This window comes from Excalfactoria chinensis, chromosome 18, assembly GCF_039878825.1.
Source record: "Excalfactoria chinensis isolate bCotChi1 chromosome 18, bCotChi1.hap2, whole genome shotgun sequence".
NCBI lineage: Eukaryota > Metazoa > Chordata > Aves > Galliformes > Phasianidae > Excalfactoria > Excalfactoria chinensis.
Genome location: NC_092842.1, coordinates 8,030,531 through 8,056,029, shown reverse-complemented (window position 1 = coordinate 8,056,029; position 25,499 = coordinate 8,030,531). Strand labels below are relative to the sequence as shown.

The 25,499-nt window shown below is 49.9% G+C and overlaps 1 protein-coding gene and 1 long non-coding RNA gene across 2 annotated transcripts; one reads left to right on the top strand and one right to left on the bottom strand.

Moving 5' to 3' along the window:
• Nucleotides 1-93: 93 nt before the first annotated feature.
• Nucleotides 94-25,499, bottom strand: ADGRD2 (adhesion G protein-coupled receptor D2). Its single transcript, XM_072353093.1, has 26 exons — nucleotides 24,984-25,499; nucleotides 23,629-23,700; nucleotides 23,478-23,541; nucleotides 23,008-23,238; nucleotides 22,281-22,934; nucleotides 21,553-21,651; nucleotides 20,986-21,071; nucleotides 20,327-20,608; nucleotides 19,007-19,118; nucleotides 18,693-18,827; nucleotides 18,258-18,378; nucleotides 17,506-17,611; nucleotides 17,193-17,248; nucleotides 16,622-16,748; nucleotides 16,408-16,511; nucleotides 15,696-15,798; nucleotides 15,221-15,374; nucleotides 14,263-14,396; nucleotides 13,498-13,613; nucleotides 12,201-12,321; nucleotides 7,675-7,716; nucleotides 7,420-7,473; nucleotides 6,909-7,050; nucleotides 6,295-6,353; nucleotides 4,332-4,362; nucleotides 94-1,033 (listed from the first exon to the last, which is right to left on the bottom strand). The coding sequence occupies exons 2-26, from the start codon at nucleotides 23,668-23,670 to the stop codon at nucleotides 1,026-1,028; spliced, it is 3,183 nt and encodes a 1,060-aa protein (XP_072209194.1). The 5' UTR covers nucleotides 23,671-23,700; nucleotides 24,984-25,499; the 3' UTR covers nucleotides 94-1,025.
• LOC140260580 (uncharacterized) lies at nucleotides 11,070-16,777 on the top strand. Its single transcript, XR_011905575.1, has 4 exons — nucleotides 11,070-11,103; nucleotides 13,527-13,661; nucleotides 15,294-15,516; nucleotides 16,643-16,777. It is a non-coding gene; the product is annotated as an uncharacterized lncRNA (long non-coding RNA).

The following is a 25,499-nucleotide window of genomic DNA, read 5'->3' as shown; positions in this document are numbered from 1 at the left end:
TTGAGAATTATAGCATTCAGAAGGCAATGGGCAATGCCATGTGCTGAGGGAGGGAGCAAAAACCTCAGCAGGGCATTGAGCAATGGGTATGAATACAGTGCTGCCTGGCAGTGCCTCAAGCATGGGCTCCCCAGCCTCCAGCATCTGGAAATGCTGACACCAGAAGTGGTGTTTCTGCACCCAGACTGTGGTTTTTGGCCAGTACAAAGCTGTTTGGGGGGCTGTTGGCTTCCACCAGCAGTTAAATGCCATCTGGCACAAGCTGTGCTGAGACCAAGGATCACAGAGCCCCGATCCCTCACATCGCAGCCCTGCACCAATTCCAACCTGTGAAGCTATCGCACGTGGCCATGGAACCGTTCCCAGGGACAAATTACAGGGAGAGAAGGCTGCCTTTAAAAATCAGCATTTACTGTCATCGTAACCAGCAAAAAAACCCAACACATTTCATGTGCTCAAAACACTATAAAGTATAAACAGGAGAAGCAGTCCAAGGCACAGAACAGAGGGAGGGAGGACATAACGCCAGCTGGAGGGGGAGCAACCAGCCAGATGGGAAACCAAGAGAAGGGAGGTTTTTTGTCCAAAACACAGCCAAAGAAGCTATCAAAGTTAGCTGGTTTAGAAAAGCATTGAAATGAGCCGCTGTCTTCCCTGCTGCCTCTGCTTCCCACGCAGCCCAGCCCCAGTCCTGCCCTGCAGAGTGATGCCCTCCCCTGCATGGGCACAGCCCTGGGCACAGCGTGTCCCACGTCACATCCTCCAAGTGAAACCAGCTTTGGTAGTGGCACAACCAGCGCTGGCAGCGATGCAGATCTGGGGATGTGTGGAGTGATTTCAGCAGTTCATGGATCCCAATTGCCCTGTGAGAACCCCCTGCAGCCCCCATCCTGCTGTGACTTTGTCTGCACATGATGCTGGGAAGAAGCACAGTTAGCAGCCCTCCGTGGGAAGCAGCTCCTCTGCCCGCCATCCTCCTGGCTGCTTGAAGAACTACCAGTGTCACGGCACCCAGAAACCTCCTCTCAGAAACCTAAAGCAAAAGAGAGATGGGCTGAGCCGTGCTGGCTGGGAGAGGGATCAAGGTTGCTCCCTGATGCCCTGCTGGGGCCCTGGGGCACAAGCGGGGAGCAGGGAGATTTCTCCTTCAGCTGTCCATGAGCGCACCATACACACTGTGCAGGGCACTGTCAGCTCTGAATGCACCGAAAAAAGGTTTCAGCAAGATTTAATGAAAATACCAATGGTAGCATGGAAGAGAGCACTAAGAGAGCACTGATTCTGAACGGGCTGCGCTTCCCCCATCAAGGCTCAGGGCCCTTTCTGCCCAGCAGGGAGGGACAGTAGCACCCAGGGCAGGGAGGGTTGGGGCAGCCCAGTGTGTCGACATTTCCTCAGCACCCACAGCACACCCAGCGCCCGACTGGCTGCAGATCCCTGAGATCAGCCATTTCCCCGTTATTTTAAAAGAAATCCTACTGAAGGCAGTATTGTGAGAGTTGCAGAAATACTCAATATTGATCACAGAAAGGCTGGGCCGTGGAGACAAGATCCATGTTGCTATGTGTGGCTTAGCAACATATAAATGTATTCAAACCGAATAATGAAATTATCGTGGGGAAACAAAGAAGCCATCACTTGAAGAGATGGAGGATGTGGAGGCCTCTTGGAGCTCTTGTTCACCAAGACAAGGAAGACGGCACTCATTGTTTGTGCAAACATGTGAACCCCCCCGGCCATCCCCTTCTTACATAATGGGTGTAATGAATCTGGGCAGAGTGCTCGGTGCAACGCGCATCTTTGTACAGCTGGGCTGGAGCTCATTACTGCGGAAAGCACGCGGCCCCTCCGAGTGAATTGAGTCCTTGGAGGGGGAGACCGAATACTGGGGGTGGGAGAGGGGGAGGGCTGTGGGGGCAGCGCTCAGCCCCTGCCTGTGCTGCAGCCACACTGATGAACCACATGCTGAGTGCTTCTGAACCTGGCCTGGCCTTTACCTAAGCTCAATCTGCCTTCACCTTCACACATTCCGAAGTGTTGTCATGGGCCCTTCTGTCCTGCACCATGAAACCCACTGGTGCCCCTTGCATGGGGAGCAAGAGCATGGCTGCACCCAGTTAGGGCAATGGGGTGAGGCAGATGGATTCTACCCCAGACCCAGCACCACTTTGCTGGGCAGCTGAAAGCAGGTCCTGCCAGCCCCCAGCTTCCCCCTGCACTCCTGCCCACATGATCTCCTGCTTTGGGCAGGGGCAGGCGGGATCCTCCTGCATCTTTGCATTACCTCCTGCAGTCCTGCTGCTGGCACCGTGGCAATCTGCACTACAGCTGGCTGGAAGTTTTCAAATAAACACATTTGGGGCAAAATACATCTCTTTGCATTAAACTATTTGGGTAGAAAACAAACAGAAGAAAACACTGAGATGATTTGTCTCTCAACTACCATCAAACACAGAGGGCTATGGCTTGCCTCCCCTGGCAGCTGTTTTCCCCAAGAGTTACACAGCATTTTGTTTTGCCAAACAAGCTGAGATGACCATGTGCAATGCTGCCCTGCCCTGGGGTCATCCCAACATTACTGCAGCTGGGCACTGCTGCCTTGTACTTCATATGTTTAATGGCTGGAAGCACTTATCTTTGAGTCCCGTGCCTCGCTGCAGAGCAGCACAGCGCTGTGCTCGCTGCCTTGCATGCGCACAAGTGTGAGAGGAGGGCTCTTCTGGTTCAAGGAGATCTTCTCCGTCACCCTCAGGCTGAAGCACAGCCCAAGCCGTGGCCCCGGGTGCGAGCAGAGCTGCTCTCCAGGCTCGCAGGGAGCTGTGCACACGTGGGCCTGCTCCAGCTGCTGCTCCCTCCGCAGTCGTGTGGCTGCTGACCCAGGGAGAGGGGAGGCACCAAGACTGGCCTGGGGACCGGCCAGTTCTCCTAACCCCAAAGGCACGGGCACTGCGAGGGCTCCATCTTCAGTGCACTCGGGGCTGTGCGTTTGTTTTTTAACCATATGCTGGGGGCTTACCTGAGAAAGCACAAACAAACTAAACAGCCCACCTCTTTACACAGCTGGAGTTTAATTACACATGTGGCTCATTAAAATAGGAGCAGGTGAGGCTGAGATGCACCAGTGCACGCACTCAGTGTGCACAGTGCTGAGCCTGGGACTGCAGCATGTTTACTCCCAAACATCGCTGTCTGCCTCGTTCATGTGTCCACTGTGGGGAGGAAAGCTGTAAGGCTTCTGGGTGGCATCTTCTCGAAAACAGTCTAAGCTTGCCCTGCTTAGACACTTAATATGGAGCAAAATCAGAACCTGCTAATGCACTGCATCCCTTGACAAAAGAAAATGTAACAATACAGAAAAAATAATATCAATCCACCCCTGCTGCTTCTTCCTTGCGCTGCCTGTTTGAGTGACCCCATCCAGAGACTGCACTGAGACTGCTTGCAGTACTCATCAGTGACAGATACAAAATAAAACAACACAAAATACGCTGCACCTGTGTGCAGAAAAGCTGGAGACCTGTCCAAAGCCGGGTGGGGAGCTGAGCTGCTGCTGGCCCCCCCAACACTGCAGCCCAGCACAGGTCTGGGGCTTAGGAGGGATTTCTGTTTTCAGTTCTACCCACCTTCATGGTGACATTGGCCTTTCTACAACCCAAAACACAAGAAGCTAAATGGCTGCTTTTAAGCTCATAAATCCATCCCTGTCTGAACACCCCATCTTTCCTGGCTTCCCTTCTGCAGGAGCAAGTTGCTCCTAACACCCACCCATGATTCCTGCAGCAGCTGTTGCTTTACAATACCCTGTGGTATTAAAGAGCTGTTGCCACCCCTGGAAGCAGCCTGGATCTGGCCAAGCAGCCTGGGGTGCCGGGCCCTGCCTGCTGCTGCCTGGTGCCTGTCCACATCTGTTGCATGGCTGCTACCTTCCAGTCTGTGAGCTGCAGATTCGCTGCTGGTGTGCAGCAAATTGCAGACAGGTGGAGGCAGCAGGAAGGCTGCAGAGATGCTGGGAAAAGCCACATGGGTGCTGGGAGATGAGCACCCATGGCTGAACTCTGCAAGGGCTCATGGCCGAACTGTGCATGAAGGGAGAGGCAGCGCAGTAGGGCCTCTGGGCACACACTGCTCCTCATACCTGCTGCAGCCCTGTCCAGGGCATACCTCAGCTGTCTTGCCAGGACTGCAGCCACCAAGGCACAATGGAAATAAGACACTTCCTAAAGTCTGAGCAAGCATAACCTGCCCTCCACCCTCTAGTCTGTGCTCCACAATGCAATCAGAGAAAGCAGTGTTGGCATAAAATAAATTGAAGAGAAAGAAGGAAATGTTACCTGAGGATTTGAATGCTGTCAGCTCTACAGCCTGAAAGAGGGGAGAGCATCTGTTAGCAGAAGGCACAGGTCAGTCTGTTGCATGGCTGGAACCCCCAGCTTCCCCACCAAGGCCAGCAGGGCTCCTCACATCACCAAGCTACCCTCTCCTGCAGAGAGCTCCTGCAGTGCCTGCACCCAGCCCCACAGAGATGGGCACTCTGCAGGGCTCCCTGCAACTCACTGCACATCTTGGCAGCTCCACTGCTCAGCCCCAGCCCTGGCGTGAGCTGCAGCCTGGGCACTTGCTAGAGGCGCTGCAAAAACCAGGAGCAGAGCAGAGAGAATTTTCTTGTGCGTGGAGAAGACCACACATAAATCTGTTCTGTGTGCCCAAGTGATGGTTAATGCTCCAAGGTGTGAAATTCCTGCTCCCAGCCCAACAGTGATAAATATCACCAAACAACATTTAAAAAAGCTGAAACACAAAGAACATCTTGTCTGTGTTTGTATCTTCACTTGCTTGGTGTTTTGTCATTTTAAGTGTTTTCAAACGTTTTTAAGTAGCATCTTCTCTTCATCCAAACTATTGTGCAGCTGCCAGTGACATTCTTAATTCACAGCTCCTCCAGAGAGTTACATGACTCACTTCGACAGGGAGCAGAAAAGCAGCACTGACTTATATAATGCAGCAAGCAGCGCCCATCAACCGACTGTGGCACCACACAGGGCCCTGTGCCCTGCCAACCCCACTGCCCAGAGCCTGATGCTGTACAGAGCCGCTCAGCAGTGTGGGGCTCGTGGCTGCACAGGGGCACAGGTTGGCATGGGGAGCGGTGCTGTGCCCGTCCTTGCCCCCCCAGATGTAGGCACCAGCCTGGACTGCTGATCACTGCTGAGTGCACCTTTGTTAGCAAGGAAATAAATACATTGAAAATGAAATGTTTAAGCATCAATGATACAGTAAAGTCCTAGGTGACCCTCATACAGAGGAAAGCAGTTTCTGTCTTTGCTTGCTAGGAAATGCCATGGCCTTGGCATTTAGGAAATCTGCCTCCTAATACTCCCTGCATTAGAAAACTCAGGCCTCTGGGCTAATCTCTTTAGCCCATGTCTCGTATTTTGTGCCAGAGAGCTTAGCTCTGCTCCCAGTTTACACAGCGAGCACCTGGCTGGCTGAGAAAAGCATCACCTGTGGATCCTGGTCTGTGTTTAGCATGAAGGGGGAGCAGCATTAACCACAGTATAAATCATGGGAGATGAGAATATGGATTTTATTGAGTGGCTTCAAAATGATATGCCAGCTATAGAAGTATTATCTATTGGATAAATAAGAGCTGTCTATGTGACACAGGTTTTCAAAGGATAAATATTAGAGAGGGAGAGAGAGATCCTTCAGTGAGAGACTTATACGAAAGTAGTGTTGGATTTTATTCTGAGGAAATTACAGCACTTGTAAGTCAAGTGCACAAGGACTGATGATCATTTCAATAGTGGGAGATGGAAGTGGTACCAGAGTAGTCAAATTTAAATTGTTCTTCACTTCAGGCCATACCTTGCTGAGCTCTGCATCAGGCTTCTGCCAGGGGAGTGAAATGGCTGCAGAACACAGGGCTGCCCTCCTTGGTTGGGTGCAACCCGGCTGCTGCAGAGACAGCAAACCCCTGCTGCCTGTGTTAAATCTGCAGTCCCTGGAGGAAGTCTCCTGCCTTGATCTGTACCAGCCTCTGCTCACTGCTTTACATACTCAAATTCACTGGCTCCTGTTCATTTATATCCCCTGCCATAGATCACCATCCCTTCACGCTCCCCTCCTGGAGAGGGGCTGTAAGCCCTGAGTGCAGCTGGGAACAACGCCACAGCAGGGCTGGCTCCCCACAGCTCAGAGGTGAGTGCTCTCCTTGAAAACATTTGCTCTGGGGGTTTCATCCCCACTTCTCTCTGTGTGGCTGAAGGTGGATGAAGATAAGAAGACATTACCTACCGGTCTCTCAGGTGACATGACTGATGAAATCCCCATGGGAATTTTGCCTCCAAAGTTGCCTAGGGGTTGAAGCAGCACAGTGAGTTTGGAGATTGGAATAGAAATATTCAGGCTTTACCAAAAAACTTTGTGCTTTGCATTCCCTAAACACCTTCCACAGAACCAAAGCGACTGACCATAATTGCAAGTAAATTCTTGCACCCACAAACTGGATGGAGCATGCAACACCTTCTTTCCCAAAAGCTCAAAAACCTATTTCCCATTGCCACCTTCACCCACTCTTCTCTAGGAAATTCATTTTGAGACACAAACACGGATTGTTGCCTGTAAAGAGGGCAATGCTGCATAACTCAGTTATGGGGACCCCTTGCTCATGCTCAGCCAGCCCACGGGGACAGCTCTGATCCCTCTGAGACCCACGTGCTCATAGACCCTTGCTTTCCCCAGGAATTCTTCATCCCAAGCTGTGCTCACCCTGTCTGCTCACACAGGCCCAATGTGAATACTGATATATATATATGTATACTGCATACTGATATTCAAGCCTTGGGATAAATATTTTACTATGGTCTCATGATAGAGACTGTGCCATAAGCAGTGATAACTCTCTTTACCTCTGTTGATGATGTTCTTCATTGGAGGGTCTTTCTGCGCAGGGTTTGAAGGGGCACTCTCTGCTTCAGGACTTGGCTTCCCAGTCTCCCAGGAGGTGGTGTTTCTTGGACTTGATAAGTAGTTGATGGGATGAGAGCAGTTCTGCAGTGACAGGGAAGAAATTCAGGTCAGTGAAGATTGCAACATGTATATTTACTGGATCCAGACCCAAGTTTAAAGATTGGTTTGATCTACACTGCTACCCCTGGGACCTGGGCTCCCATTCCACCCTGGTACATGAGGCTGTTGCCTTATGTATGGGTAGATGACCTTGGGTCTGCACTGTCCAACAAGACTGCAAAGAAGGGAGCCAGCCTCTGCCATTCTTCCTACACAGGACAAGTGGGAAGAAAAATAAGTCTTCTTTCCAACATTATCTCCTTACAGGAGTCCAAACATACATAGCTAGGGCCCTCTTTCGATGGGTGAAGGATGAACAAACGGGGGCAGCAAGGCTTCCTTGTGACTTACTGTGAATGACAGTGCTTTCTTCTTGTCCTTCATCCTCTGGATGGCATTTCGCACCTGAAGAAGAGCAAGGACATTACAGAGGGCCACAGCAACTCTAGCAGAGCAAGACATTCTCCAGCAAGTCATGGACAAAAGCAATAGCTGTCCCAGAAGCACAGTCTGGGCTATGCCCTCTGTTGCATCTACTACAATCCCAGCCACTGCTTCACTGCTACTCTGAAGAGTGACAGAGCGCCAGGCAGGGGTATCTCTTACCTCACTGTTATAGATTGCATAGACCAGGAATATATACAGGCCCTGAAAAGGAGAGAGCACAGAAAATTAGATGTACAGCTGCTATGCTGCTGCTTTCCGTGGGATGAAATGAGTTTGATGAGTGATTGAATGGTTGAGGATGAGGCAAAGGGGAAGATGCACAGACACTGGGCATGGCGCAACCAGGGAAAACTGTGAACAGGCTCTTCACAGAGAATCCAGAGAGAGAGAAGGCTTCTGTTCCAGTCCCTCTTCCTTTTCCTCTCCCTCTATCTCACCTCACAGCAGCAGTTCAGGCACTCAGTAGAAGTTGCTTTGTGTCTCTCTGGAGTGATGGAGGGGGAGCCGGCATCTCCAGATGGGCACCGCTGCTCCCCTCACCCAGCACTCTCCCACACTGCTCTTCACTCATGCATGCAAAAATCCCTCCAGAAACACCTCCTTCAGATCTCAGAAACAGAAACCACCAGGAATTTGTTGCAGGGGAACTGAAGTCCAGGAAGGAGCACTCCCTTCCCGCAGAGCCCAGGGAGGGGGACCTGAGCCATCCTCCCACAGAAGGCTGCATGATGCCGTGGACAGGTCCTTTGTCCCACATAGTGACAGACCACAGTGTGCCAGCAGGAGCCTCTGATGCATATTTAGGGGATATTGATTCAGGGTTTTTTTCCAGCCTGGGCAAAGTCTTCCCAGACCGGCACCTCTTGGCTTGGGATGCACAGCCTTGGACCCCCTCTCCTTCCCACTAAACTGATGCTCCTGTATGAAAGTACTGGGGACCAGCAAGCAACCAAATGCTGTGCCATGACCCAAAGCTCCGTTCTCACCCGCAGCTTGTGTCCTCATACGGGCTGTACTGTGGGAAGGGCTCCAGGCACAGCCCAGAGCGAGCACCACCTGGAGGCCACAGCCAGGGGCTAATTACAGCTCCAGACCAACGATTTTGGCCTTAAGGCAGCCCTATCTGGTCCACCAGATTTATGTTATATCTGTAGGGTGTTTGTTATCGCAGCTAGATAAATCAGCTGCAGCAAGAAAAGTAATCCATCTCGTCTTCAATGAGCCTCGCTCTTCATCTGCGAGCTCTTGGCAGGCATAATGGTAGCAATACCCTGGCGCCGTGCCACGACCTGTCCTTCAGACAGCAACGCTGGTCACTCCTCCAGAGCAGATTTCTGGCCGGGCTGCAAAGGCAGGTCTTCCTTGAAATAATCATTCTGTAGGAAAGTGGAGTGGGGGAGGGAGCGCTGAGGTCAGCGGGGAGGAAAGCAAGGAAGAAGAGGAGGCCCAGCTGCAGCGGCGGGCGGAAGCAGAGCTATGGCGCAGGGCTGCACCAGAGGAGCTGCTCCTGCCCCGCTGCTGCCCACACGGCCTCCTCCCTGAGAAGAGCAGTGCCGCCATCTTCCTCAGCAGCCGCCATCATGAGCAGCTCTGGATCCACTCAGGGAGGGGTCAAACAGACCTCTGCCAGCAAGCAGCCATCATTAGGGAATAACTGCACAGCACAGTGATTTGCAGACCTCCAGGTCAGTCCCAGGAACTGCTGGATGAGTGGGAGACATGTGCAATAGCTTCAGGAATAAAGGTGCCCAGCCCAAAGTCTTGCCATGGACAGGTCACAGCGGTGGGAAAGGCAGCCCCTCACTCTGACAGTGTGTTGTTGGGGCTAAGGCTGAGGGAACAGGGCCAGAGCTGTGATGGCACTCCAGGAGCAACCAGAACACCCCCAGCTGTCCCACCTCTACCAGGACAGGCTGTGACCACTGGGATACCCCTCCCCACTCTGTCAGCCTGGTTCAGTTCTGGGCAGCTGGCTCTGCTACCAGTGCTTGGCAGGTGCCCAGGGACATGAAGCAAGGGTAAGCTGTTAGCAAAGTTAGTGAAACAGCTTTTTCCTGCAGCTGTGCCTTGCGAGGCTGATCCAGCTGGTTTCTCTATGGTGGCAGAGGTGTGAAGCCCTCACAGTATCGGCAGAACTGGGCAAAACAGGAGCCCTGTGATGGCCCCAGTCCTGCTCTCATGGTGGTAGCAGAAGGGCTGCAGCGCTGCATTGACCAATTTACAGGTTTCTTGCCTCATTATCTGAGCAGAACAGGAACTGCTGGCTTGTCTTGGTTGGGTTTTGGCCACAGCACTGCAGCCTCCTGGGACGCAGCACCTCACAATGCTGCTGCTTGCTGGGCTGAGTTCTTGTGCTGCCTGGCTGGAGGAGGAGTTGTCAGGTGTGGTGTCAATGCACAGAGTAACCTTGAAAACAGTCTTCATTTTCCTCAGCTAAATAGAAAGCAGTCAAACAAACAAACAACTACAGCAGCAAAACTTTCTAGCACAACACCAGCACAGAAAGAAGCACACCAGCCTTAGAGGAAATCCCAAGGTGATCTGTAGAAGCCATCCTCAATAGGCCAGCCAGAAAAGGAACTGAAATATGATGTTTTTATCCCTGCTTTTTCTCAACTCCACAGTTGCCCACCAGCATCAAAATTCCTTTTCTAGGGTAGTTTTCAAATTGACCTGTACTTAGCAAAGAAGGAGTAGAAAGTAAACAAGCTCTGCATATTCACGGGCAAACCCTTGACAGTTTGCCCATATAACCCGACTCATAATGAGAGAGAGAAGAAAAACAAAAGAAGCAGTAACTTAGAAAGCAAAGGAAGAAAACAAATCCTTATCCAGCTACCATCTCTTCTCCTATCTCACCCAAGGTGGGTGTTGTTACAGCTCATTAGAGGGAGTCTCTGCAGATAAATCATCCAGGGGACACTTCTATTCATTTCAGAAATTTGTTCTTTGCCCTTCAGAAAAAAAAACAACATGTCTAGCATCCATGTTACAGCCCCTCTGTGAGGAGGCAAGGAAAACTGAGGCTGTGTTTAAGCTCATTTAGGACAGGCCTCCTGATGCTCTTCTGGTATCCTTAATAGCAGAGATGTGGAGGGGCAGCCCTTCGGCCTTAGGACTTCCCCGTGCATGAGCTGACAGATGTGTATGAGCAGCACCCAGCTACTGGAGCACTGCCAGCCACAGGCAGAACATGCCTTGGAGCAACCACTCATCTTGTGAACATGGAAATAACACCTGCCTTTCACCCTCAGAGATCTGGGCCAATGTTACATTAAAGCCTGCCAAGTATGCCAGAGGGAGATACTGGAATTTTTCTGCTCCATACACAAGAGCTGCTGCAGGGTTAATTTTTTATTACATGTGTAGAGGAAATGCTAAGGCACAGCTTGAAGCAGTGATTGAGCACCTGGTGGGAAGGCAGGACCATCCCAAGAGAGCTCAGGTGTGTGCAATGTACCTGAGTGACAGAAGGGATGGAGCCAGGATCCACCCCTGCCCAGACCTCATTTAAGAACTGGCAGTGGAGGCAAGCCAAAGGGTTTGCTCTCCTGCTGGAGAGTCTTGCATATCTGAGACCTTCTGAAGGTGAGCTTTGTTTCTGTGCCTAAAACTGTTGCATGTGAATGAATCCTCGCTTGTAGCAGCCTAGGACCTTGCTACTCTGCTGCAATGCTTTCCATTGCATTACAGCATAAAAATGAAGAGGCAGATGGCAGGCTTTCAGAATCCAAATCCCGATGGCTTGAAGTATAGTAACCAATTAATCTCTTGAATTGGATCCCCTAGAGTAAAATTTGCTTTCAAGAACCAGGCAAGGGATTCTGTAAAATAGATCTGTGAATATCTAGCACAAAGCCACAGAACTATGTGGGTAAGCTCTGGTGTTATTTGGACCTAAGGCTGGGCTGAGGCCACACAGATTCTCTTCTGCTTGGCTCTCTGCTGCCAGAAACTACCTGTCTGTGAAGATGCCCCCTTCTGCGTTGGGATAACTATTTCTCCTGCAAATAGCAAGAGTAGTGGTGTTTAGTGCTTCTCTAGCTCCATCTACAGCTGCTTTCTTTCAAGGTACGGAAAGTTTTGCCAGCCAGGTTGCTGATGCTTTGCATAGCGGGTGGCAATTCAGCATGCTTTTATGATATTTTTGTCACTGTGTGTCCCTTGGCTCAGCTATCCCGAGGTCATGGGAATAGTTCCACCTCAGTGCAGAACAGAGCACTCCTTGCTGCTGTAAATAATACAATTTACTTTGCTTTCTCAATTACTTCCATACTGGTTAAAGTTTTAGCCTTTTGAAGAAATCAGTAAAGTTGGAAGAAAAACAAAGTTCCCTACATGTGTGCTAGTTTGGAAGTGTCATCTTAAACCATGTTTATATTTTAGAAAAACTAATATAAGCAACAAGATTTGAACTAGAAAGCTGTAGCATCAGTAAGATGTGCTAGAGGCTGACACAGAGGCGACATCAGATGAATGAATTGCACAGGGCTATATTTCATGTCTTGGGAGAAGGAGCTTAAGTTTCCTCAGACAAAATACTACAGCAATTTAGGAAAGTTGGGCTGGACTTCAGAACTGACAAAGTTTTCCAGCTAGTAGGGCAGATGGATTATGCTGCAGCATGAGAAACAGCAGGTACCTGCTCAGCTGTCAGGTGAGGATGAAGGCGGCACAGGACTCACCTGAAGGGAGTTGAGCATGATGAAGATGTAGGCCCAAACAATGCTGAGGTGAACAAGGATCCCACACACCCATGTCAATCCCAGAACGGGCAGCAGCACCAAGATGGGTTTGGCTGTGGCCCTGTCAGAAAGAAAAGCTCAGAGTTACTTGGGCATGTTTAAAAGCAGAAACATTGCATTGGCACCACACTAGGCTGCAGAGCACTATGGCTTTTGGAGCACTCTGCCCTGTATTTTGCAGTTTAGGAGAGTGCTCTCCTTGTCACCCAAGAGATGGTTCTGCACCCCCAACAAGTGTCTCTGACAAGGTGCTGAGCAAGCAGCACCCAAGATGGTAGCTATGAAACATTCCTTTGCAAACAAAATTAGAGGAGAAAAACCAAATATTTCACTTCCCAGCCTACAATGTGCCAGCCTTGCTCTTTTTTTATCATTGCGAGTTAGTAAGAAGGGAGCTCTTTGACGTCATTAGCCATGAGAAAACAGCTATCCCCCTGGAGCTGCTGCTACGAGGAGGGTGTCTGTAATTGTTTTACTAGCACATGGATGTCACCCTGCCCTCCTGCACTGCCCTATCTTTGTGCTTCTGTAATTTTGGGAAAATTTATTTATGATAGAGGGGAACAATGCGTGTCTAGCAGGGGTATCTGGCGCCAGCTAACAACAATAAAAATTCATAGAGAATGATAAAGTAGTGACTCAAGCAGCAGTTTTTAGAGGTCTCCCTACATTAACTGATTACAGAAGTCCACACTGCCTCTCCTTCCCCATGTAATTGCTGCCAGGGTTCCTTCCAATCCACCAAGTCCCAAGCCTTTAGAAAATGCTTTTTATTGTGGTAAACAGACCAAAGCCCCTGCACTGGGTACATCTTCTGGTAAGCATGTGCAAGTGCTACGGAAGTAATGACTTTGAATCACAATGTTATGTAGAAAGGACTCCCTTTTTGGCCCAGATCTCCATGAAATTCCAGGAAATCAAGCACTTCACGTCCTTTGGTTCCTGGAAACACTTGAGGCTGCTCCCTCACTTCCTTGTATTTACTGTTTTTCAGGATGTCCTCACGCCTGACAGCAAGCTGCTCAGCAGCACAGAGGTTAAATGTCCTCAATGGCAAAGAGTCCAACTGAGGAACTGCCTTTGAGTGATGCTCAGACACTCTAGAGGAGAAAATACATTTTTGTCCAGACTACCCTGACTCGCAGCCTGTCATCACATCCCCTGAGATGAAGACCCTCATTTTAACAACATTTCCATCATTTTAGACTCTGATCAGCCAGTGCTGTGATTTGCTCACCATATTTGTATTCCAATCTGATTCTCCAGGCTGCTGTTGGGTGTCAGCATCTTTGCTCTCCTGCGAGCACTGGACACGGTCACCATAACCACCCGGAAAAGCACAAAGGTGTTCACCTGTCAGAAAAGAGCCAACAGACACGTTAAGCTTCAGTGATCCCAACGGTGAGACTTTTCTGTCAAGTCAGTAACTAGTTTTCACAATGTGAAGAGACATGTATCGCTCCTGAGGAAAATGAAATACTTTATAGAGCTATCTGCACAAGTATCGGATCTGTAAAAACTTGTCTCAAAACCTCTCCCACAAAATGTCTTGTGAAGTGGCTACTCTAGTCTCCTTCAGCACTGCACCTCTTTCTGCTGCTGTGTTGTTCTGTTGTGATACTGATAACTACTCCAAGGATGTAGCTGTTCCCATATGATGAGCAGATTTTTATTTAAGGTGAAGTCACATTTAACCTACTCAATTTGACCATTTAATATAACCATTAAATATAACATTTAGCCATTCAATCACCATTCCTAGTTGAACAGATGAAGCAGTAACTAGTCAACAAAAATATATTTTAATATACAAAAAATTCTGTTCTGGTTAAAAAGATGTATTTCTATTGTGGAACTATGTGTGAGGTTTAACAAAAACTCTCCCTTAAAAACCACGAGCACACATCTTAGCTGCAGAAGTGCTGGCACTGCTGACTCTGCAGTGCTTTCCTAAAACCAGTCATGCAGGAATCACACCTTCTGGGAAGGCTTTGGCACTTACTGCCAGGATGAAGAGAACAGGCCCAACAAATGCCCAGATGACATTGGTCTGAACGTTCAGCCAGCAGTGGTTGTCTGCCACATAGTTATTGAAGGAAGTTGCAAGGGTCACACCCACGATAATGGATGGAAGGCCTGCACAAATTAAGGTATATATAAAAAAATAAATTAGAACCCAGAAAAAGTAAGCATGTCCCAAGCAGATCAGCTGAGCACTAGATAATTGCTTCAAAACTCTCATGACCAGACATGCTCCAGCATGAGCCAGCTTAGCCTCCTAAACCCCATGTACAGTGTGGATTTACTGCAGCTGAAACCTTTCTGAGCTCTACAAGACCTGATTTATATGCTGTCAGAATTGCTTTTTTTTTTTTTTTTTAAGTTATAAAGCTTTACAAATCCTGAGCCCTGACCAAAGCAATTTACTCCTCAGACTGCTGCTTTAACAAAATGGACAATCGGAAACATAAAACAATGCAAAATACTGAAACTACTTTTTCAGTATCCACCTAGGTCTGTGTTTTGTAAGGAGCACTGACCTAAACAGGCCTCTTCTGAATATAGATCTCTGCTTATATCAATGAGTTTTATGCACCCAAAGGACTCAGAATAAAGACTGCTTAATTAAGGATGTATCTATATTTTAATTACAAATACAGCAGTGATTCTCTCTAAGAATGAGAATTTACCATAAGCTTCCTCTTCTGGTTCTTTGTATCGACGCCTTAGTTTTAGAAAAGTAACAGAAATGCTTTTTACCTTACGTTTTGAGACTGGCAATTTGATATGTAAGGGTCAGAAAGCCTCTGTGGAGCAATGAAAGCAGGCTCTCCTATTGAACCAAGTCATGCATTGGTCTGACTGCACCACTTCTGGGGCAATTTCAGCTATTGGAACTTTTGCTACAGAAAATAATTGATGCATTTTTGAGCCCACAGTGCAGAGGAATCTGTAGGTACCCCAGCCTGTTGCATAGTAGAACTTCATTCTCCTGTCTTCACTCATGTTGACTGCTACCACCTTGCTCCACAGGAGAAGCCCCTCAACCAGCATCCACGAGAAGGCTGCCATGAACAAGAGATGAAGGAAGGCAGTGACCAGGAAACACAGCACCTGAAGAGAAATCACATGCTCCTTCAGGAAGAAATGTCCTCTGAAAATTCTGAGAATGTGCAGCTAGAAAGAAAACAGCAACTCATACATTGCTGTTCTACAACTGCTTATATTTCCTGAAGGCTTTATAGCAAGAAACGAGGTGAGTTTTCCTGACAGACTGCACATTACAAATGCAGAGACGCGATTCTTTCATAGGTACAAATTACAGGTAGTTAATGAAATGTTAATAGAAGGAATTAAACTTCAGTTAGCTCTGTCAATAACACTTTAGCAGGACTGGTCCTGTGAGATAAACAGGTTATGTTTTAGTGAGCTTACCTGGTTGGACTTGGCCACTTCACTGAACATGAGCAGAGCTTCAGCTGCAGCTAATGCAAAGATCAGGTTCTTGTGCACAGTTGTTCGTTCACTCTTGGGGACACTGAGGAAGGAGACATGAAGCCCTCTACTGTGGGCAAATGAAGGGGTGTATGTATTCTAAAGGGTGCTTGGTGGGCTTTGCAGACCTGCCTGCATGATGTGCAATCTCTCTACTATTTACTGCAAAGATGATAGTCCAAAGAGGCGACTGACTGCCACAGTGTGCAAGCACTCAGGTACAGCTCAGCCTTTGGCCAGTGCTCTGAGAGACAGGTAGGGAAAAGGTGGAGGATCCACTCTTATACTTACATGGGGCAGATCTGTGCTTGCTGAGTGCAAATAGTCCTTGCTCTGTTTAGTTTATGAAAATTAGCTCTACCAGAGCAGCTTTTATGGGAAACATTGTCTGATAAATGCCTTTCCACAGGCACTGAGGTGTGCACAGTTCACGTAAGTATCTTCACGGAAACCATGGTACTGCATCCCCTCCCTAGGTAATGCCAGCCTCTCCCTTCCCTGCCCTCTGCTGTCAGCAACCAACTGCAGCTCCCCAACTTTCCCCTGCCCATCTACAGAACCTGACACTATTGAGCTGTGCTTTCTGTACTTGTACTGAAGCAAAATATCAAACAAAAAACATAGAAAGGCCACAAGTACCAACTCTTCTTACCCAACTACCAAGAATAAAATGAAGGTAACAACCAGAGCACAGAAGGAAACTCCACATCCGATAAAAGTCAAGGTTTGTAGCGTGAGCTCCTCCTTGGTGGTCCTCTGCCCCAGACATGGAACAACAAAAAGCAAAACCCCCTCAAATTAACAGCATGCTGTTTGCAATTCTTGCACCCACCCCACAGAGCAGCAGAGAAAGGCTGCTCACTTACCTCTATCTCATACATTTGCAGCAGCACAGCAAAGTTTGTGGTGTGGTTGCAGAAACAGACAGTGGAGTCTGGGAGAGATGTCATCACAGAGCAGCCAGCTGTTGACCACATCCCACCAGCCTCTGGGCTAACATGTGGCAAAAGAAAACATTGAAATGACCACCCACTTGAACAGAAAGTCAAGGCACTGAGGGGATACCATGCGGAATTGAAATGAGGAAGAAGAGGGTATAACAAAGATGGCTCTTGCTGTGGTTTGGCCTGTCTTTCAGCAAGTTTGCCTTATTCAGTAGGCTTGCACAGGAAAATTGTCCTGAATGCTGGTGTACCTACAAGCGTTTCTGTTAGGTAACAATCATAATCAAGGCTTACCATTTTAGTTGTACATACCTCATTAAAAGTCACTTGCTTTTGAGTGACTTTTCCAAAGGAGAGAACTCTATTCCAGCAGATAGCAGATGTCAGAGAATTACAGATCCTTACTTTTACCTCTATGTTTATGCTCTTATGTTTGTTTTTGCAGTGGAAATAAAAGCTTATGAATCTAGTGACCCGAACAAGAACAAGGCACCTGAGGCTGAAGTTCCAGAAGGCACAGATGGGCCCCACCCGCTTATCAGGCAGGTCCTGCAGGAGAGATCGAAAAGAAGTTGCACAGCCACACATGCATGTGATGAGGATTTGTGGCAGCCACTTGCTGGGCTGCAGAGTAGCAGAGCAAGGGCTGTCAGAGTGAGACATCACCTCCCGGGAGAAACAGAGGGCAAGGTAAGAGCTGGGTGTGGGACACGAGAAGCCCAAGAGTTCTGGCGGCCTTGGGCAAAGTCTTGGCACTGCCTGGAGGTTTGGCCGTGCCGCACTCCTAGTTGAGGTGGGGAGGGTACCTGGCTGTGGTGCTGCAGGCGGTAGCGCACAGAGGTACTTATCTCCTGGTAATCGCTGAGCACGGTGGATGAAATGACAGCAGTGCCCACTGCAGTGCTCAGGTACCTGCGAGGGAAAGCACGCTGCTCACAGACACAGCAGCACCGGGCGTGCTCAGAAAACAGGACCATGCTTTATACGAGACAGGGCACACAGCGCCTCTGACCCGCCGGCAAACAGAAACCCCCGCGCTCCAGTAGCGAGACTCGGAGCAGCCGCGCGGGGGCCGCGAGCAGCGCGGTGATGGAGAGCCGGGCCAGGCGGCGGATGCGCGGGCGGCCATCTCCCCCTGGCGGTCAGGAGCTCCGGGAGGCAGCGGGTCACCACCGCCGGCAGCCGCCCTTCTGCGGGGCGCTGCGTCCCGTCTCCTGCTCTGCAGGATCTGAACAGTCCGTGCGGCAGCCCCGCAGTCCTTAACTCACCCGGCAGAGAAACTCTCTCAAAGGCACGCAGGGGACATTGTGGTGCACGTAGCACATGGTTCCACAGCACAACTCGGACCAGGATGCATAGAGGCATCTCTGCCCCCCCAAAGCCCTGACTGCTGGCCCTTTCTATTTGCCACCCCAGAAATCCAGGGACAAGGGTGACTGGGATGGGATGGAGCAGGGTGGATGTCACCGCGAAGGAGAGGCACTGAGAAACTCAACACGGACTTCAAAATGGATTCTCCCCAACCCCTGTGGTGCAAGAGAGTTTCTGCTTCACTCACTTCTGTCCTCCATCAGAGCCAGCCTCATCTTGGAAGGCAGCACTGCTGGCTGGACCAGGCAGGCAGCGCTGCAGGGAGCCGTAGCCAAACCACATGTTCTTCACTGTGACCCTGCGGAGACCTGGGCAGAGAGAGCACTGTAGGATGGGTGTGTGTACACAGGGCAGGACCTGCATCTCTGGGCAGCCCACATCTCAGCACTGCTGCCCCAGGATTGGATGCATGATGCTGTGTGCCTTGGGCTCCCCCACATCCAAGTTATGCCCATAGAGAAGCTGCAGATAACCTCCCCCACTGCCCCTCTCCCTTTCATGGAGGGCATCTTCTCCCCACGCTCCTCCAGACAGCCTATGAGCAGAGAAAAGACTCTTCCTGCTGAATGTGCTGCAGAAGTACCACAGGAAGAACCAGCAAACCACAGGCTTCATGGCCTACCTTTGGCTTTCAATCTTTGCATCTCTTCAACAGGAATTTCAATGAAGTCAGGCCTGTCCTCCTCAGGGCTCTGGATCAGGTATGTCTCAGTGCTCAGCTGCTGACTGCTTAGCTCCAGCTTCCTGACCTCCATCCCTGTAGCAGAGGCAAAATCAGGCACTGAAACAGGATTCAGCTTTCCTCCGGAGCTACTGCGCAGCAAAAAGCTGTCAGGATATTATAACCACAGCCAAGAGTCACAGCAGCAGATGGAACCTGAGCCAGGTCCCTGTGAGATGCTCCCCTGTGCTCTGCACCTCACCAGTGCCACTCACCAACATTTCGATGCTGGATTGTGATCTTGGTCCTCCCTGAGTTCAGCAGCGGGGCCAAGAGTGACACCACTCTGTCGCAGAGCTCAACTACAGCCATAGGACCTCTGACAGCCTGGAAACATGCAGAGAATAACAGAAGTCAGCACCTGCACTACCAGCTCACACTTCTCACACCTCACAATAGTTTCCATAAGTGCTTAGTCTTTGGCAGAAGAAGAGATGTTGGGACTTAGTGCTTTTGCTTTGCTTTTCTACGTATGTCCTCTTCAAAGAAAAATGTTCCCAGATCCTTCAGCAGTGGTGAAAAGACTTGCAAGCAGGGAAACTTGCCAGTGTTCATAAATAGCCACTAAAACAGAAAGCAAACAAATGAACGAGCTTCTGGGAAGCAAAGAAACAAACTGCATTTCAGACCGGACTCCTGAATTTTGGTCAAACTGTCAAATGACCTTGAAAGGGTTTCACTGCTGGAGGTGAGCAGGTGACTGGCTCAACTGCAGCGTAGGTGTGATGCAGGACAGGAGCCACCACTGTGCACAACAACCACAGACCTCCCAGCAACAACAATCAGGTCCTTTCTCCTTTTGTGGATACATCTCCCTACACCAGCTAAACTGAGCCAGGGCTGGTTTTATGCCGCTATCAGGAAGCCGTGAGTAATTGTGGCCACAGTGACCACAATGACTTAGCTTAGCAATTCTAAGCAAAGAGGTGAATTCTAAGCTACTCTGGAGGTTCCTGGCTCAGTTTCCCAAGTGCTGGCCTAGCCAAGCTCTGTCACTCTTTTCTCTGAGACAGGTGGAGAATGTGGGCCGTACAAAAACATGTGAGCCATACAAAAGACCCAAGTGAGAAGGAAAAAAGCCAATGAAGAAAATCCTCATGGGGGTGGGATGATGGAAATTCCTCTCATAAAGTTTGATGGTGATTTGAACAGTGTGGGGTCTGATGACAGACAACTTCTTGGCAGCCTGCTCATGGAAAATACAACAAACTGGAAGTGCCCTGCCAGAGACAGAAGGATGTGGGAACAAGAAATTTACGTAATGCCAGGAGTCCACAAACCATGTGCGATCCTGTAAATCTGGGCTGTCAGTGTGGAGAAGCTTGAAAAGAGCTGAGCTGGCCTTTGGAGCTAACCCTTCCCTGAGCTGGCACAAAGGCTGTGCACCCATGTGCGCTGCAGCTAGCCAAGCTCCAGAGTATGGCCAGAAAGGACATGCAACCATGCAAAGAAGTCTTCGGCCCAGGACCATACTGAAAGCCAAGGACCTGAACACAGAGCAAATAAGCTGATGAGGCACACAGCTGGCACGTCACCTGGCTGATGGATGACCAACTCTCAATATTCTGCTCTTCCAGGATTAACTCAGTCACTTCCACATAATATTGGCCCAACTGCTCCAGCATCTCCAGCTCCTCTCTCTCCTGGACTTCCACATCAGCAACTTGCTTTAGTAACTGAAGTACCATGAGGAGGTCAGAGGACTCCATAGGTGTCTCTTCTTCCCTCAGGACAGTTGCTAGGACATCGAGAGTACCGAGAGCAACAGAGAGGTTCATGTCTTGGACATTACTTGTAAAGGTGTTCTCAGGGATCTGCTGTAAAAAGGGTATCTTAGGTCAGTGCAGAGCTGTAATCTCTGCCTGATCACCAGCTATGCAGTGTGCTGGGACCCTGAGCAATACACCGCATGCTCTGACCCTAACACCAGCAAATGGCACAGCTCAGGGCAAGGAGCTCTTCTCTGACATTTTGAACTCTTTTGTCCCCCTCAGCCTCATCCAACCCAAAGCCACAATTAGCTCAATCACAGCACAAGTTACAGCTGTGCTGGTCGCACCCTCCAACAGCAGCTTGGACCAGACCACGGGCATAATTTTTAGCAAAGTGATGTCAAATACCAGCAAAAAACAGCAACCTCAACAGCTCCTGCTGCTCACAGTGCCCTGAAGCCATCAGCTGCTGCAGGACTCACCACCATCCTCTTTGCAAGCGTGTTCACATGGCTGACAAGCAAATGGCTGGATTCCAGCTGAACTTTTTTCAGTTGCCAATATGCATCTGAGAAGAAAACAAAAGCATAACCATAGCTGTTCTGTCTAGCAGTGTGGCTGACATATGCTCTGCTCAAAAGCTGGGGAATGCACCTCAGATGCTGACTGGGCTTGTAGGAGGGCTAGGACAAGGAGACCTTACAGCTGCATTTTATTTCTAGTACAAGATCCCATCTGGAGAGACAGCAAAACTCCTCTGCATCCTCCCCATCACCCACCACCAAGTTTGGAGATGTGGGGACTAGGAAGCACCCTGCAGCATGGCATCCAGAAATCACCTAACTTTCTAAGGACCACTTCACTGGTGAGTAACAATATAATCCATCAGAGTACATACAAACAAACCAAAGTCACTGCTAGGGCACATTTTCCATGCAGTCTCTTCAGAGCAGACACTGGGCCTCCCCACTGCTAACTATGACCCTAGCTTGGACCCCCAGGAATGGATGCTGTGGAACCAATGAATGAATAAATAACAGATGCTGTACCCTTTCTGTAGCGACAGATAAAAGGCAAAGCTTGCAAACAAGATGTGTGGCGGAATCCTCTGCTGCCAACTTCAAAAACTTGACATTCTTCAACAGGCCCTGTAGAAACACACACAAACAGAGGGCCCACCACTCCCCAAAGACATGTCATGCCCAAGCAGATCTTGTTTCCTGTAGGCAAGGTGTGAGCTCCATTGAAGACAAAAGCTGTGAACTGCTCTGAAACTAGTCCCACTGAGCAGGGCAGGGACTGGGCTCAAAGTGCTTCTAATCTCCAGAAAAAAACTGGAGGGGTGGCAATGCCAGGCCCTGAGTTCATACATTACCAGGACTGCCAAACCAATTGGCAGACAGACCCATTCCCCAGCAGACCATGGAAGCACCGGGAGTGCAAATCCTGGAAACACCATCACTGCCAAGTAAGCATTTCTCATGGAAGAGAATGAGTTTCATTAGCTCAGGGCATCAGAGCAGCTATCTTTGCTTGGGTGACTGCAAGGGTTTTCAGTGACCAAGGGTTTCGTAACAGTTATGGCTCTAATACAGTTTGGAATACAATCTAATACAATTTGGAAACTGCTCATCCCAGCTCTGAATCTCCTTGCACTTTCCTTCCCAAAGGAGATGGTCTATTCCACAAACTGCACAAAATTCCCTTACTGAGGATAGGATTTGTTTCTCAGACCATCCCAGCTTGCTGACCTCATGTAGAGGAAGAGGGGACTTACCTGGGCAAAGAAACTGTGCAGTCACTTCCTCAACAGTGCTTTCAATCTCCAGAGCATCCAAGCTCCACCCAAACACAAGCTCTTGTTCTACCATCCAGCACGACCGAACATTCTCAATCTGCTCCACACTCAGGACTTTCTGCCAGATATGCAAGTCTGTGATGTTCCCACTGAAGGACTCCTTTGCCTTGAAGGTGCCCCCCAGGGAATCTTGATCCTGCCCAATTATGAAAGTGCCCTGGCCGTAGATGGCCTGGGGGGCAGCCAGCCCCACAGCGTACAGACCGCTCGCAGATGCCCTCCTTTTACCATCAGCATAGATGGCCCAGGTCCCGTTTTCCTGCTGCCAGGTCACACAGAAGTGATGCCACTGTCCATCCGCACGGAACATAGGCAGGTATGGGGAATGGTGCCCATGGACTATGAGAGCAAATCTAACAAAGCCTTCCTCATCAACAAAGCCACGGAGCTGAAATTCATTAATAAAAGCTGGCACAGCATAGGAGAAGACAGTAGCAATCTCCTGAGTCCTGGTGTCCCACTGGAGGTGGGCACAGGCCGTGACAGCAGGCAGCACTGGGAAGTCAGAAAGCACCTTCACATATTTTGTGTCTGTTTTGTCTCCAAACACCAGGACTGGCACAATATGGTTCCCTAGAAAGAGAAATTCCAGCTGGCATGAGCAAGTTTTGCCTATGCTGCTTCTTCATCTTCCACTTATACTCACGTCTCCGTTTTGGTTTGTGCAGGACCCCATCCCTTTCGTTCAGCCAGACAGAACCTCTGATGTGGTGAGACTGCAGCAGTTTGCTGAAGGATGATTGCTCACTGTCTGGGGACTCAAAAAGCAGCTGAGCAAAGCGCTGGTCACAGAACCTATCTGCATGCCACCAGTCCAAAGCAGTGGGCACATATTCATACACGTGTCTCAAGGTCTCTATCATGACAGGAACAAAATCTGAAGGAAAAAATACAGAGTAGAGCGTGTGCTTCAGGAAGCAACAGCCAGCCTGCAGGATGCATGGTGATGGGCAGAAAGCAGTGCAGTTGGCTGCACAAATGTAACTTTAGACACAAAATAGGCAATCAGGTAAGTTTTTTTTACCCTCACTTTTGCAGTGGAACATTTTTAATGCATTGCTACTCAGTGCTGAATATTGCTTGTAAAAACATAGCAGTTCTGATGAGAACACTCACCCTTAGAAGTCTGATTCTCAGCAAGGGCTGCAGAGGCAAAGAGGCTCTTGGACAGACTGCCAACCTGTTGGAAAGGGTGTTCCATAACACTCCCATAAAGCACTAACACTGTCTCAAATATTCACATTATTAAAATTGCTGTAAAACTCACCAGAAAGCTGAAGAACCAAGAATCAGGTCTCAAGTCTTTCATGCTGACCAACTGGCAAGCTTCCAGCCCTTTCTAGAACAAACAAGATATTAGTGGAGGTGCACTGCAGAGGAAGAAGCATTCTGCAGAAAGACAATCCTTGGAGCAGGGCTGTTATTCTCAGAAAGTCTGGAATTACAACCAAGAAAAGTGCTCTCTGAGGCACCTGTCCTGGGTGTTCTCCCACTAAAACAATTCTCAGTTCTCCTTGCGGAACGGAAGGTATCAGGCTAACATCTGTTTCCAGGATACAGAGTAATTAATGATAAAACATATATGGATGTGTGATATCAATAGACGGGCAAGTTAACCTCTTTATCCGCATTAACTAAATAAAAGAGTCATCATAATTACATCGTTAAGCACTGCCAACTCACGGGTAGCTTTTCACATCTCTTTTAAAGTCCGAGGGAACACAGCTCTGGCATAGCTACTGCCGACCTGCAGCCCCATCCTCTGCAGTGTTACACCCGCCCGTGCTGGGCATCCTGCTCCGGAAACTGGAGCGCAAGGCCGTGTAAAGCCAGCAAGGGCGTAGATAAGGGTTTGTAAAGAGACAAACATGGGAACTGGCAGTGCGACCTTCAGCGCAAACAAGCCCTACAGCTGTCTCTCAGCAGTGACACTGCGAGCTGTGAGTAATCTCTTTGCCCTCAATGGGACTCTTGCTGTACTGTGCGTACAGTAAAACTGCAGTAAAAGCACTTTGCTGCTAAGGGACTATGGAGATGTGTTCTGAAGCCCTGACTCTAACAACGTTCTCAAATGGGTCTTCCTAAGTTCATCAGCGACTTTACGAGCAGGGAGCACACCTCCCCGCCCGACGGTGCTACCGGGGAAGTATGGAGCGGGGACAGCAAATAAGCCGGGTATGAGGGAGCTGGTAGCGATGCGGTGCGAGTGAGAGAGGCGGCTCCGCCAGAGCCGTCGAGGAGGACAGAGCGGCAGCGGGCTCGGCATCACCGCCCTGCTACTGCGGGGGGAGGCCCCGCACTGCCCCGCGGGGACACCGCGCTCCGCACCCCGCTGCCCACATCCCGCCGTCCTCCCCGCTGGGCGCCCAGCCGCCGGCCTCACCCGTGACTCGCACCGGTGCCCGAATGGCGGTGGCGATGCGGAGCTCCGGGAGGAGCTGGGCTCGGACCCCCGGCCGCAACGGAGCCGGCTCCCCGGCGCGCCCCGCGTCCCTACCCCGCGTGTTGGAGGGGGCTCTTTCCAGGCAGTCACCGCTCCGTGGAAGTCCCCTTTTGGTCTACAGCAGGAAAGCTGGCCCCTGGCCCTGGCAGAAAAAAAAAAAGGAGGCAGTAGGGAATTACCGGGGATCCTTATAGCGGCGAGCGTCGAACAGGAGCGTGCTCAGGAGGTCCGTGTGAAGATCAGCCCTAAAGGGATGATCACAGCGCGGAGCGGGACAGGCTCACAGAGGCAGGAGCTCCAGCGGCACCGTCGGCGCAGCCCCGCAGCGACGTTCCCCTGCTTCACTTCGCTGGCATCCCCTCAGGGCCGGGCCCGCAGCAGCCCCAGGGCCGGGACAGGACAGCGCGGAACACGCGAGGGCTGGAGGGCCACGAGCAGCGCCATGGGCAGCGTTGCAGCCGCCTCGCAGGGCCGAGCTGCCCTTTTGATTAATGCCCATTCACTTTTGCTACAGCAACAGGCGCACAGTTCCCACTCCTCCCTCTGCGAATGCTTGAATCACACCATGGATTCACGGGCAACTGGCTTTTGTTCTTCAGGGTCTTCGTCCGGGAATGAAGGCAATTATCACATCCCAGCGCCTCTGCTTGCTGCAATAAATCTCTCACAGAAGAATGGACCTTTGAGGCAGCTGC